Here is a 12693-nt window from a genome sequence, read left to right as displayed (position 1 = left end):
ATGCATGAGGTATGAATGACTAATGCAGCAAACTAGATCTGGGGATGTGGAGCAGTGCACCATGGGATACCTGCTTAGCCCAGCCAATGAAAGACTTCGAGCTAGAAAAGTTGGCAGAGTCGGAGCCGATATTCGGCTCCTAGCCCATGGGTAAGAATGCGAGGCGAGATGGACTACATACATCGAACGTTATGGTGAGTACATAACTTGATTTATTGCATGCAGTTGAACAAGTGGGAAAGCTTACTTTGCAATGTAGTTTTGATTCTCTGGAGGCCTCCTGCAGGGCCGCTGTTACGGGTTCTGTCATTAGGAGGCATGCTTGGTTAAAGGAGCAGAATCTGCCTGATCATGTTAAAGCAAAATTATTAGATGCTCCATTACAGCATGATACCTTGTTTGGTGCTAAAGCAGAAGAGGTATTGAAGAAAATGGAGGACAAAGCTAAATCTATGCAAACAGTCAAGGATTTCTTACAGGTACAACCCCCCAGATTTAGCAGGAACTGGCCTGCAAAGAATTGGTCCTTTCCAGTGTCACAGGCCACAGAGGCAGGTACAGATGCCCCAGAGGCAGATCCCAGCCCCAGGGCTCATACAGGTCCAAACAGTGGTGTGCTTCTACCTCCAAAAGTGGAGAAGATAAATCTCAGCCATACAGGAAACAGTCTCAATGACTTCCCCCTGCCAGCACCAAGCACTTATCTTCTGGCAGCTCCTTTAGGGGGGAAAACTAGCACTTTTTTCACAAAATTGGCACATGATCACCCAGGACAAATGGATACTGAATATAGTGTCAAAAGGCTACAGGTTCCATTTTCACACCCTGCTAAGGGCAAACGGAATGCCAGACCCTGCCACACAATCAATGGGCAGTAACACAAAAACAATTTTCATCCCTCATGGACATGAGCCATTCAGCGAGTACACAGCAAGAGCAGGGACTAAGATTTTACTCAAGACTGTTCTTGGTGCCCAGAAAGGACAATGCCTGGAGACCAATACTGGACCTGTCTATTCTAAACACATTTCTGGATATTCAGAAATTCAAAATGTTGACTCTGCAGCAGCTTCCGCCCATGCTAGGCAAGAAGGCACGGCTTGTGACTTTAGACCTAAAAGAAGCAAACCTGCATGTCCCAATCAGACACTCCTGCAGAAGATACCTCAGATTTATAGCTGGCTCAATGCACTACCAATTCTCTGCACTGCCCTTTGGCTTATATACTGCGCCCAGGGTCTTCACAAAATGCCTGGCACCAGTAATTGCATTTTGCAGGCAAAGAGGAATACAAATATATCCTTACTTGGACAACTGCCTTATTCAAGCAGCGAACAAGGACATTCTACTACACCATCTGGCATTTGTAAAAAGATTACTAACATGCCTAAGGTACACAGTAAACGAAAAGAAATCAAAACTAGTACCCTCACAAGCGATAATATTCCTGGGTGCAAGCTTAAATGCAACTGCCCAGATGGCTGATCTCACACCAGACAGACAACTGACTACTTATTTCAAAATGTTGGCAACAAAGACCCAGTTATCTGCAAGAAAAATTCTGCAGGCATTGGGCTTCATGGCATCCTGCATTCTGCAAATTCCATATGCAAGACTGCATATGAGGAAACTACAATGGTATCTAAAAAGTGTTTAGACTCAACATTGCCACAGCCTAGAAACAATAATTACCCTCATTCCCTGCCTGCAACAGGAGTTTCGATGGTGGGCAAAAGCCTCTCCCCACAAGCGACAGCCTTTCACTTTACCCACAGCCGGGCAGACAACAGATGGATCAGATTATGCCTTGGGGGCACATATGGCATGAAGATGTATTCAGGGCACATGGCCCGCAAGCCAAATGCATCTACATATCAATCAAAAAGAGATGCTAGCTGTTCAAAATGCCCTGACAGCCTTCAAGGATCTACTTCATCCAAGACTACTATTGATAAATACGGACAATACTACTGTCATGTGGTACATAAACAAGCAGGGAGGCACACATTCCTACCTCCTGTGCAGATTAGCTGTGACTTTGTGGATCACAGCATTGATTTACCAAGTACATCTGCAAGCACAATACCTGCCAGGAAAGAAATTCTCTGGCAGACGAACTAAGCAGAAACCTAATGGATCCCCACGAGTGGAAATTGGATCCACAAGTCTTCAGCATGATAAGAAACTGGGGATGCCCGGACATAGACCTATTTGCCTCCCCTCACAACTGCCAACTACAGAGATTCTGCACAAGGACTTATCACAAGCAAGCATGGAAAGTGGATGCTCTGTCTTTCAGCTGGAAAAACTTAACAGTATGTGCCTTTTCCCCCACTGCCTCTCCTCCCCAAGGTACTCCTAAAGGTCAGATAAGAAGCCAAAAGTGATACTGATTGCACCAGACTGGCCACGCCAGCACTGGTACCCAGTCCTAAAGAACTTGTCTCAATGCCCAGCCTGGACATTACCTCAAATTCCTCACTTATTGACCCAACAAAACAGTCAGATACTGCACAGCCAACTCAGGACCTTAAATCTGGCAGCATGGCGGATAATGTAACCATTCAAAACACGCCTCTCTCTAAAGCAGTGATGGATGTTATTTTGGAGGCCAGGAGGCCTAGCACCAGAAAATTTTATGCAGAAAAATGGAAGATGTTCTGTGCTTGGAACCAGGCACAAGGAATTGACACGATTCTATCAAATATTCCTCAGATTTTGCAATATTTAACGGAGATGCTGGACAAAGGCCTATCCTTTTCATCAATTAAGATTCATGCCTCCACCATTTCAGCTCATTACAATACAGAGCCGGCTATTTTTTCTCATCCATTACTAAGGCAGTACCTCAGAGGAGCCAAAAACATAAGACCTCCAAGGAGAGCACCAATACCTGCATAGGACCTAAATTATGTATTGGAAAAACTCACACTGCCTCCTTTTGAACCAGACTCTACAGCTGATATAAAATTCTTATCCTGGAAAACAGCTCTGCTCCTGGCCATAACCTCTGCAAGATGAGTCTCAGAGTTACAGGCACTCATGGCTGTGGAACCGTTTATCATTTTCCATCAGAACAGCGTTTCTCTGAGGACAAACCCCACGTTTATGCCTAAGGTGGTGTCCACTGTGGCCCTGAATCAAGCAATTCAATTTCCTACCTTTTATCCAAACCAACAGAATAAGGATGAGAGACTTCTGCATTCTCTGGACATTCACAGGCAGCTACGCTTCTGCTTGGACAGAACCAAAGCTTTCAGAAAGACTGAACAACTTCTAGTGGCATATGCTGCAGGATCACAAGGAAAGGCTTTCTCAAAGCAGACCATTTCAAAATGGATAGGCCACTGCATTCATTTCTGCTATTCACAGCATGGCAAATCAGTGCCTAAGGATATTAGGCCACATTAAACCAGAGCAGCAGCCACTTCAGCAGCCTTCCTCAGAGGAATACCAACCAAAGACGACATAGAGGCTGCAACTTGGAGTTCAATGCACACTTACAAAGCACAATCACTTACCTCTCTACTCTAAATCCAGAGCAGGCTTTGCCACTGCAGTTCTGCAGGGCCTCATAGCCTCTCCTAATCCTATTTAGCCCCAGCCGCCCAACCTTAGCTTTGGGATTCAACCCAATTGTAATGACTGCAACAATGAAACACGAACATAGTACAGTTGTGTACCTACCATAAATGTAGATGTTCGAGTGTATTCACTGTTGCAGTCCAGGTTACCCACCCACCATCCCCTTTCCTTTGCTGGATCTTATCTGTACTTCTCTATTCTATACAACCTATATGGTGTATTTGCTTGTAGATGAAGGTAGAGCTTTACTTTACTGCATGCATGTTTATTGGCATAAATTAGCCTATCCTTTTGGAGGCACCTGACATCTGGGGCAAGAAAAACTGAAGAAAATGGCTTTTGCTGCATCTTTTATACCCCTTTGGCACTGACGTCAGGGAGGAGGCGACAACAACAGTCGCCGGACCAGGACTTTGGAATTCAGGCCGAGTGCGGGTAGCCTGCCAGAAGGATAACCCAATTGTAATGACTGCAACAGTGAATATACTCGGACATCTACATTTATGGTAGGTACACGACTGTACTATTTGGTGGTGTAGGTTTCAACGGACTATGTGATGAGTGTAGTGCAAGTGTTTACCTTCTCCGCTTGACTGTCTAGTCCAGTCTTGAGTGAAGAGAGCTTTGCTTCCAGTTTGGTTATAAAAGTGCATCTCTTACAGGTTGTAGTGTTGGGTGGTAGGAGGAGTGGGCTGTCTTTGTACATGAGGCAGTTGTTGCATTGCCCCAAGATGCCCAGATTCATCAGTTAGACAGGAGAAAACACCGGGAGCTGACCCTTAGACATGCCTGGATATGTGCTTATTTGTCAAGTACTAAAAACTGTTTTCCTCTAGACAAGTGAGGAAAGTTGAGTGCTGTAGTAATATGTAGCATTAGTGCTTACAACTTTATCCAGATGTACCATGAAGGGTTAATATTCTAGTCTCTGATAGCTTGAGGGCCGTAAACTCCCATAGTTTTTCAAGTTCATTCTCTCCAGAGGATGCTTCATTTGGGGGGATCGTCAATAGGTTAAGAATACTGCAACATCCTCTGGATCCAGATTCACAACTCACTGGTAATATTTTCTATAGTCCTAACTATACTAGAGTCCAGCAAGCATGTGTGTAACAATTCTTTGGTGGATGCAGACGTGGTGTCTGTGGATTCTGGCAAGGGAAGTACCACAGGTTCTACCAAAAGTACAATTCCCACTGAAAAACAGGGCACGATTTTTGGGAGGTTTGAGAAGAGAAGGCCTGTCCAGTCATGCACATGGTAATCCATACTAGGAGTCTTGCCTGAACCAGCTGAAGTGGAAGACTGGTGGGATTAAAAGATGAAGACCCCACAGGGATATTGCTGAATTTATGCAGGCACAGTTGCTGAGCATGCTTTTAAATACGGTTGCGATTCTGTGAATGCATAATGCAGACAGCAGGTGTGGGGTCAATGTCCAAGAGGCATCCCTGGCTGAAGAATCCAACCCTGATGTTAAAACAAAGCTCGTTACCACCCATTTAGAGAAGGAGCTTTTGTTTGGACCCCTGCAAGAAATGCTTTGAAACTTGTGGAGGTGGGAAAAACTGTACAGTCTGTCGAGCAGCTTTTTCTTTCCTCAACTTCTAGATGTAGTAGACCACCCAGAAAAGCTGGTCACTCACCGAGGGCAACACAGTGAAGCAGTAAGAGCAAATTGCATGCAAACTGCAAAAGGAAGCCTGGATTGCCCTCAAGTCTGTCACTTTTGATGAGTCGTACTTGCTCCTCCTCACTGTCTGCTTTACTCAGACCCCATTCCCCATCCTTACATTCTTCAGTCTCCACCTTCTTTGCCCTTCCACATGAGAAAAAGAAAAGAAAAAGGGGGTGGGGGGCTGCTTGAGTATCTTGATGAAGTAGTGAGTGGCCATTTCTTAAAATAGCGAAGTACGTCATATCCTAAGACAGGGGTACAGCTGTATTTCCTAAGTGATCCAAAATTAATTTGTACAGATGGCCTTAAGCTTGTACCGTGTAGTGCTTTTACAGACTGGATTAACCCTGAACCTGCAAATGCCAACTCTGTGCCCTAGCCAGGTAATGGTATTAGCCGCTGTCCTAGAAACGTGCACGTGCAGGTCATTGCTGCCATTTGATGAAGTGGAGGAGCTCTGGCTGAGTGGACTGCCAGCAAAGTCTCAATATTTTATGGCCTGTGGCTTCCATGGCCTGTTAGGTCATGATGCGCAATCCCCTAAGATCATTAATGCTGACTAAGATCCTGACTCTGATGTTACCTTGTATTAGGCCTGAGTGCTTGATCAGTCTGACAGAAACCAGGGTATGCCTTTTAAGCAAACTGCCATCAGACCCTCATCACAGGTGTGTTGCCAGCACAGCTGTGAATGTTGTGCAGTAGGTCTCAGTGCATGAAAGCTGGAATCCCATGTAAATCTGAAGAAAATACTACCATGTAATTCCAGTATGCTCTGGAAGCCTTCAAAGTATTCTGGGTGCCAGGGACCGAGAGTAATCAGACCGTACCATAGTGGTGTGGTACTTCAAGCAGGGAGTGTTCCTTCGTACCACCTATGCATGCTGCCTGTACAAACCTGGGAGCATGCCCAGAAACACTGTCCACTCATGACAGTAAATTATTTCCCCTCAGAGGAGAACACTGTTGCACACCAGCTGTTCCTGACCTCTTGACACAAATGAATGCTGCACAGGGAGGCTTTCTTGGGTCAGGTAAACAAATGGAGTGTTCTAGAGTTGAATCTTGCCTTTCTGACCAACACACAGCTGGGAAAAAATGTTCCAGACCACTTCACAAAAGGGCTTGGTCAGTGTATACTTTCCCACCCTTCCCTGTGGAATAGTCACCAAGCAGCACTTTGGTACTAGAGCAGCATGATTCAGCCTGGCAGAGTAAGAAGGAGCTGAAGACTGCATGGGCTGACGTCTGCATTACCCCACTGGTGTTCAGAGTGGGAGAGCATCTGCCTGAACTCTACTTCATGCTTGCCATAAGCTCATTTGAAAAGCTTGGCTTGATTTTTGACGCCCTTTGTGTGATTTATGAAGAAAACTGGAATTTCTATTGACAGGGTAACAAATTCTTGCAGACTGTCACAGTAAGAGAATTTTTTGACCTGGATCTCTGGGTCCGTTATCTCCTCTTTGGCAGTGAGGGAATCTGGTAATTTACTGTTTCCTATTTTAGACCGGTGCATTCTATGGTTTCTTTGTTTGCCTGGGCCCTTTTGAACAGGCAGTATTACAGTAGAAGTTGTAACCTTGAAGTGTGATGTTGTAGTGCATGTTTAATGTTCAGGTACCATTTCTGCACATTGAGTACCCTTCCATTTTTGCATAGAGAAATACTTTTGCAAAATTGATTTTGTAGATCTGACAGTCTTGCTAATTGGCCAAGACCATTTGTGACCAAACCCCATTCAGTGTGTTATGTTCAAATATCTAATGCTTAATGCTGAATCACTGTTGCATGTATTTTTTGTGTGGCACTGTATTTTTGTAACTCTCTTCAGTATTGTAATTTAGTAATTTCCTTTTATACTTGTGTAATTGAGTTTTTCTCCCCCTGGTCTCAAATGAAAAGGGGCTGTTAGCCCAGGTTAGACTTTCCAGGTAAGCAAATGCATTAAGTATAAATACTTTTGCTGTGGTGATGTACAGTGCGTTTCAAACACTGGTTTTATTAAGGATGTAAAAGCTTAATGTTTGTGTTGTGAAGTTCTGGTGATTGGTTTGATTTGTAACCACTACAGGTTCCCCGTGTACCAATAAAGGCACTTGCAATGGTTGTACCACCTCAGGAACCAGACCGAGCTCCTCAGGACAGTACTCCTCCTCCTCTCGCTGTTGTCAACAAAGGTGTGTTCATTGAGATTTCAGTAGCAAAGTATTGCTCATTCTAAGTGACACTTTGCATTAGGAATGTTTACAGTGCACACATTTCATTCGGAAGGCTAGTTTGAGTCCAGTATCCTTTGTGTATTCCCAGGAGGCGGCACATCTGTAAATTGACTTGTAGGCTGTTAACTTTACCTGGTCACATTTGTACATTATAAATTGAGAGCTGCTAGAGCTCCATAGTTTTAAAGCATTTCAGCTGCTTAATCAGTTAATGTTTTTCTACTTTTAAGCCAGATGCTACTTTATTTACAGGGGCAAGTATATGGTTCTGTAATGCAATTTTTGGAGAAGGTAGGTATAAAACTATTACAGTACTTTGTCGTATTTATTCTGATTGGATAGGCTAATGTCTTTCTATTTCAGTGTTGCAGTATTCTACTAGTGTGTTTACCCTTCTTCTGATCAGCTTGTCCAGCCAGGTTTCCAAAGCTTTTTCAGTCCCTCATGGTGCATAGGACATTTGACGTGGAGGCAGGTACATGGGCCATAAAGGTGATGTCTGCACGCAACAGCCATTAAAACTTTTCAGCCGCCAGCTGTTCCTGCTACTTGTGGATGTCTGATCTGTTTCACATTAAAGGTAATTACTCTGTTGGGGTTTTTTTCTTCAGTCCTTTTGTAGTATTAGTCTGTTCATGTCCGATAAGAATAAGTGCAGCTATGGTTGTCAGATTCCCTGTAAAGACACCCACAACCAGTGTCTCTCTTGCCTAGGTGTAGGGATCACGATTACAAAAACTGCACCATCTGTAAATTGTTCGTCCCAAAGACACTTCGCACCTGCTTACACGCTCTCTACTTGTACCATGAGAACCAGTCCCTAAGACAGATTGCTCTCTGTATGCAAGCCGCCTCCGACACCCCATCTGAACCACCAAGGAAGAGGGCCAAGTCCATGAGGCCTACTTCCAGTGTGCCTCCCTCTGCCACTTCTCAACCTGTAGCCACCATCAGCTTGGCTGAGGACCTGTCTTCTGCCACTACAGATACAGTCGGGTAACTTACAGGAGGCCGCACAATCTAGAGCAGACGACAGGTGCCTGCTCCAGGCGCCAGGAATGGGGGGACCAGTACCTTCGATGGCCGCTTAAGACCCAGCCTCAGCAGTTTCAACGATTTCTTCCAGGCCTACCTGCCAACCAAACACCGGCTAGGCCTTCTAAGAAAAAACAAAAGACCAGACATATTTCTCTGGCACAGAGGCCTTACCTGATTGGCAGGCCTTCAGCCAGAGTCTCTACATTGCTTTCTTGGCCCTCAGGCCCTCTTTAGAGTTCACCCCTGTGGCTCCACTTCTTCTCAGCCCCAGGCCTTCCTTACCTCAAAGGACTGTAAGCCAACCTGCAGAGGAGGAAACTGACTCCTCAGAGGACTCCCTGTTTTACTCTTCCCAGATTTCATCCCCCCTGGGGTATGGATCCCCCTGAAGAAGCCTCTGCTGATCCTGATTCCCCAGTGGAAGACCTTGCCTTCTTGGAGACTGTTAACCTGATGAGAGAACACTTTAAGTGGGAATGCTCACACATGTCTGAAGCACAAAAAATATTTTATGATCTGATTCAGATGGAATCACCTAATCCATTACCTATCCCACCTGTCCAACCTGCCTTCCTGGATGCATTTGCTACAACATCCGTTTATACAGATTCCCATCCACCTGCTCCTCATAGGGCAGACAGATTATACAGGGTCCCTGACTCCGATAAATTCCTATTCAAGTGCCCCCCCCCCCCCCCCAGCAGACCCAGCCACTATATCCTTTTCTACGGACAGGGCATCCAAACTCCTCCCTACTACCACTGTATTGCCTGCAGATAAGGACAGCAAAGCCATGGAGAGGTGGGGAGAAAGATTTACACTTTTACTACCCTAGCTTTTAGGGCAACGAATTACCAGTCTCACATGGACAAGTACTCTCTGGCTCTCCTGGACAAAGCCTCCAAAGAGCTTAATGACATTCCTGACTGTGCTGCTAAAGCATCCTTGTCTTCCTTGCTCGGGCTTATCTCACAAGTGAACAAGCACTACTTTAGGTATGCATACGATGCAGTTGAGGCCTCAGCCAGGTCAGCTGCATCAGCATCCATGCTAAGAAGATATTACTGGCTACGTCTGCGGCCCCTCCCTGTTGACTTCAGAGCCAAACTCCTGGACGCCCCTTTAGACCACTCTGCCCCCTTTGGTACTAAGGTGGCTGATCTTTTCAAGTGGCTCTAGCAGAAAGGGAAAGGGCTTCAAGACTTCAAGCATCTGTCTTTCCAATCCCAAAGTTCCAGAGGAACTACCCAGCTAAGACACAATTTATAAGAAAGATATCAAGGCCTTCAGCCCCCCCAACTCCCCCAGGTCTAGAAGGTCTCCAAGGAGACGAACTGCTCAGCCAAGGACTCCTTAGGCCACTGGCCAGAGGCCTTCCTTTCCAGACAGGGCAGGCAGTGTCTGACTGCCTGCCACATTTCCCCCCTCCACCTCCTCCTCCCACCACCCCTTTGTCCACCCGTCTGTCTCAGTCTCCCTGCATGGTGGTCCCTGTTAACGTCCAACAAATGGGATTTGTTCATCCTGCGGGACGGCTACTATGTGACTTGGATTACTCCACCTCCAAGACTTGCCTATTCCACCCCCTCCCACATCTAGGCGGTCCCTCCTACACCAGCTGCAGTCTCCCAACACCAGCTCTTAACCTGCTGCTGCAAGGCACTATAGATTCAGTGAGGAAAAAACAAACCAGTCCTGGGTAAAGTGCCTACTATTAATTGTATATTTGGTTTTGTATTTAGTTAACTAATTGTTCTACTTTGTTTAATGATTTATCTAATGTCATTGGATGAATGTGATAGCTACTGATATAAAAATGTGTTCAGGATATGTGTTTGTTGAAGTCTGATGAAACGTTTTTGGAATGTGAAAGCGCTCACTGTTTTATTGTTTTGAATTAAAGTGTTGCCGAACATAGTCGTGGAGAGCCTCTTTTGTTTTTATCATTTGCACTATAGAATCAGTTCCCACCCCTGCTCAAGGGAAAGGTTTCTACTTGAGAATTTTTCTGGTGCCCAGAAAGGAAGGACCATGGAGACCCATCCTAGACCTTGCCCGCCTCAACCTCTTCTTAAAGGTACACTCCTTCAGGATGCTCACATTAACCACTCTTTCCCCTCATTCTCCCTCAGGCCTTCATGGTAACCCTGGACATAAAGGAGGCCTATCTTCACATTTCCATAAAGCCTTCTAGCAGGGAATATTTTAGATTCATAGCAGGCTGTTCTCACTTTTAGTTTTGTATCTTGCCTTTTGGGCTGTCCACTAGCCCAAGGGTATTTACAAAGCGCCTAGCACCCGTAATTACCTACTGCAGGACAAGGGTAATACAAGTATTCCCATAGCTAAATGACCTCCTCATTCAGGCAGCAGACAGACAAGACCCTCCTTGGTCACACCAAGAACCTCCTGCAGTCTCTAGGGTCCCTGATGAATTTCCCGAAGTCCCAGCTGTATCTTACCCAGGACATTGTCTTCCTGGGATGCAGAATCAAAAGAGACATCAAGATGGCCTCCCTTCCAGAGGAAAAAGTGGTTTCTCTCACCCATCACTTTCAATCTGCCCTCCACTCATCAGCTTGGACTGTGAAGGGAATTCTTAAGACTTCTGGGATACATGGCAGCTACTGTCCCCATGCTACCTCTTGCGAGGTTACACATGAGAAAATTTCTATGGTACCTATGCTCAGTGTGGACCCAGCACTTACATCCTCTAAGAGTTCAGGGTCAGACTCCTCCTGTCTTCACCAAGAATTAAAATGGTGGCTTGCTGAAGTTGCCCAGAATCTGGGTCTGTCCCTGCAAATGCCCCCCTTCCCAGATCATGTACACAAGATGCCTCAGATCTGGCGTGGGGGCACAACTCTGGGTCCAAGGACAGTGCAGGTTTTGTGGACAGACAAATGCAAACAAGTGCACATCAGTGTCAGAGAAATAACCGCAATACTCCTTGCACTGCAGGCCTCCAACCCACTTCCAACAGGACCTCCTAAAGGTCTTCACAGCCAGCACCACAGTGATGTGGTTACTGAACGAGCAAGGAGGGACAAAGTCCTACCTCCTATGCAGACTAGCTCTACAGGTATGGGATCTGGCCATCTCTCAGGGAATCTCCCTTCAGGCAGCCTACATTCTGTCCCAGCATAACTGTCAGGCAGACTCACTAAGCAGACCCATATCAGACGGCCTTGAATGGATGCTGTCAAGAGAGGTGTTCCTAGATCTGGTCCACAGCTGGGATATTCCAGATATAGACCTGTTTGCCTCCTCCATAAACAGGCAACTCCAGAGCTACTGCTCCAGAACACATGACCTGGAGGCATTGCAAACAGATGCCTTCTCAATGTCATGGAAGGGGAGGTTCCTGTATGCCCCTTCCCTCTGATCCAGAAGGTCCTACTGAAAATTCAGTAGGACTCGTCAGAAATCATGCTGGTGACTCCCTACTGGCCAAGGCAGTACTGGATGTTCTTTGTGTTTCACTGTTGCAATCATTACATTTGAGTAATCTGCTGGCAGGTTGCCTTCAGTTGGCCTGAATAACAAAGTCTTGGGTCCTGCGTCAGTTGCTGTCTCCTCTTCCATGACATCAGGTCGTCAGGGGGTATAGGACATGGCAGCCGATGCCATTTTATTCAGTTTTTCCTGCCGCTCGGTGCCCGAAGCAGAAGCATTTCGCAAGCGCCGGTCGGCCGACTCCTGAAATTTTCTCATTTGAGTTTCAGAACTGACGTCTCAAACTAAAGCCAAGTACTCCGTTGGGGAAACTTTTTCTTGCTCTTTACCGATGTCAGTAAAAGTTAATAATTGCATTACTTGTGGGAAGCAAATACCTCATAAGGATTTTCATTTGTACTGTATTCCTTGCCTAGGCCCAGATCATAACGTGCCTTGCTGTCGTTTTGTGCTAGATTTAACCAAAGCGTCTATTTTTGCTTCTAAATATTTTGGATCAAGATTTAATTATCCTGAAATGTCGGTTAGCAATCCGACTAGCGGAGTTCACAACAAACACACAGAAAAAGACAAAGACAGACAGTCTAGGTCCAAAACCGACAAAGCTTCTCCTAAGCCAATCGCCGGTACTCAGTGAGGCCCTTTTGAAGCCCCTGATACCCGCTACTTTTGAGTCGCAAGCCTCTACTGAGACCCATTTGGCATCCAGTATGC

General features: G+C 45.7%; 1 protein-coding gene across 1 annotated transcript in view; it reads left to right on the top strand.

Annotated features, from left to right (window-relative positions):
* Nucleotides 1-12693, top strand: part of LOC122799695 (ankyrin repeat and KH domain-containing protein 1-like) — a gene marked incomplete in the record, with an annotated part of 3928199 nt that overhangs the window by 1945493 nt on the left and 1970013 nt on the right. Inside the window, 1 exon segment of the mRNA XM_044068930.1 lies at nucleotides 7338-7443. Coding sequence (XP_043924865.1) covers nucleotides 7338-7443 — 106 coding nt within the window.

Source organism: Protopterus annectens, chromosome 4.part0, assembly GCF_019279795.1.
Source record: "Protopterus annectens isolate FY-2018-M chromosome 4.part0, PAN1.0, whole genome shotgun sequence".
Lineage (NCBI taxonomy): Eukaryota > Metazoa > Chordata > Ceratodontiformes > Protopteridae > Protopterus > Protopterus annectens.
Note: the sequence above shows the minus strand (reverse complement) of the source record. Positions and strands in the feature narration are given on the sequence as shown.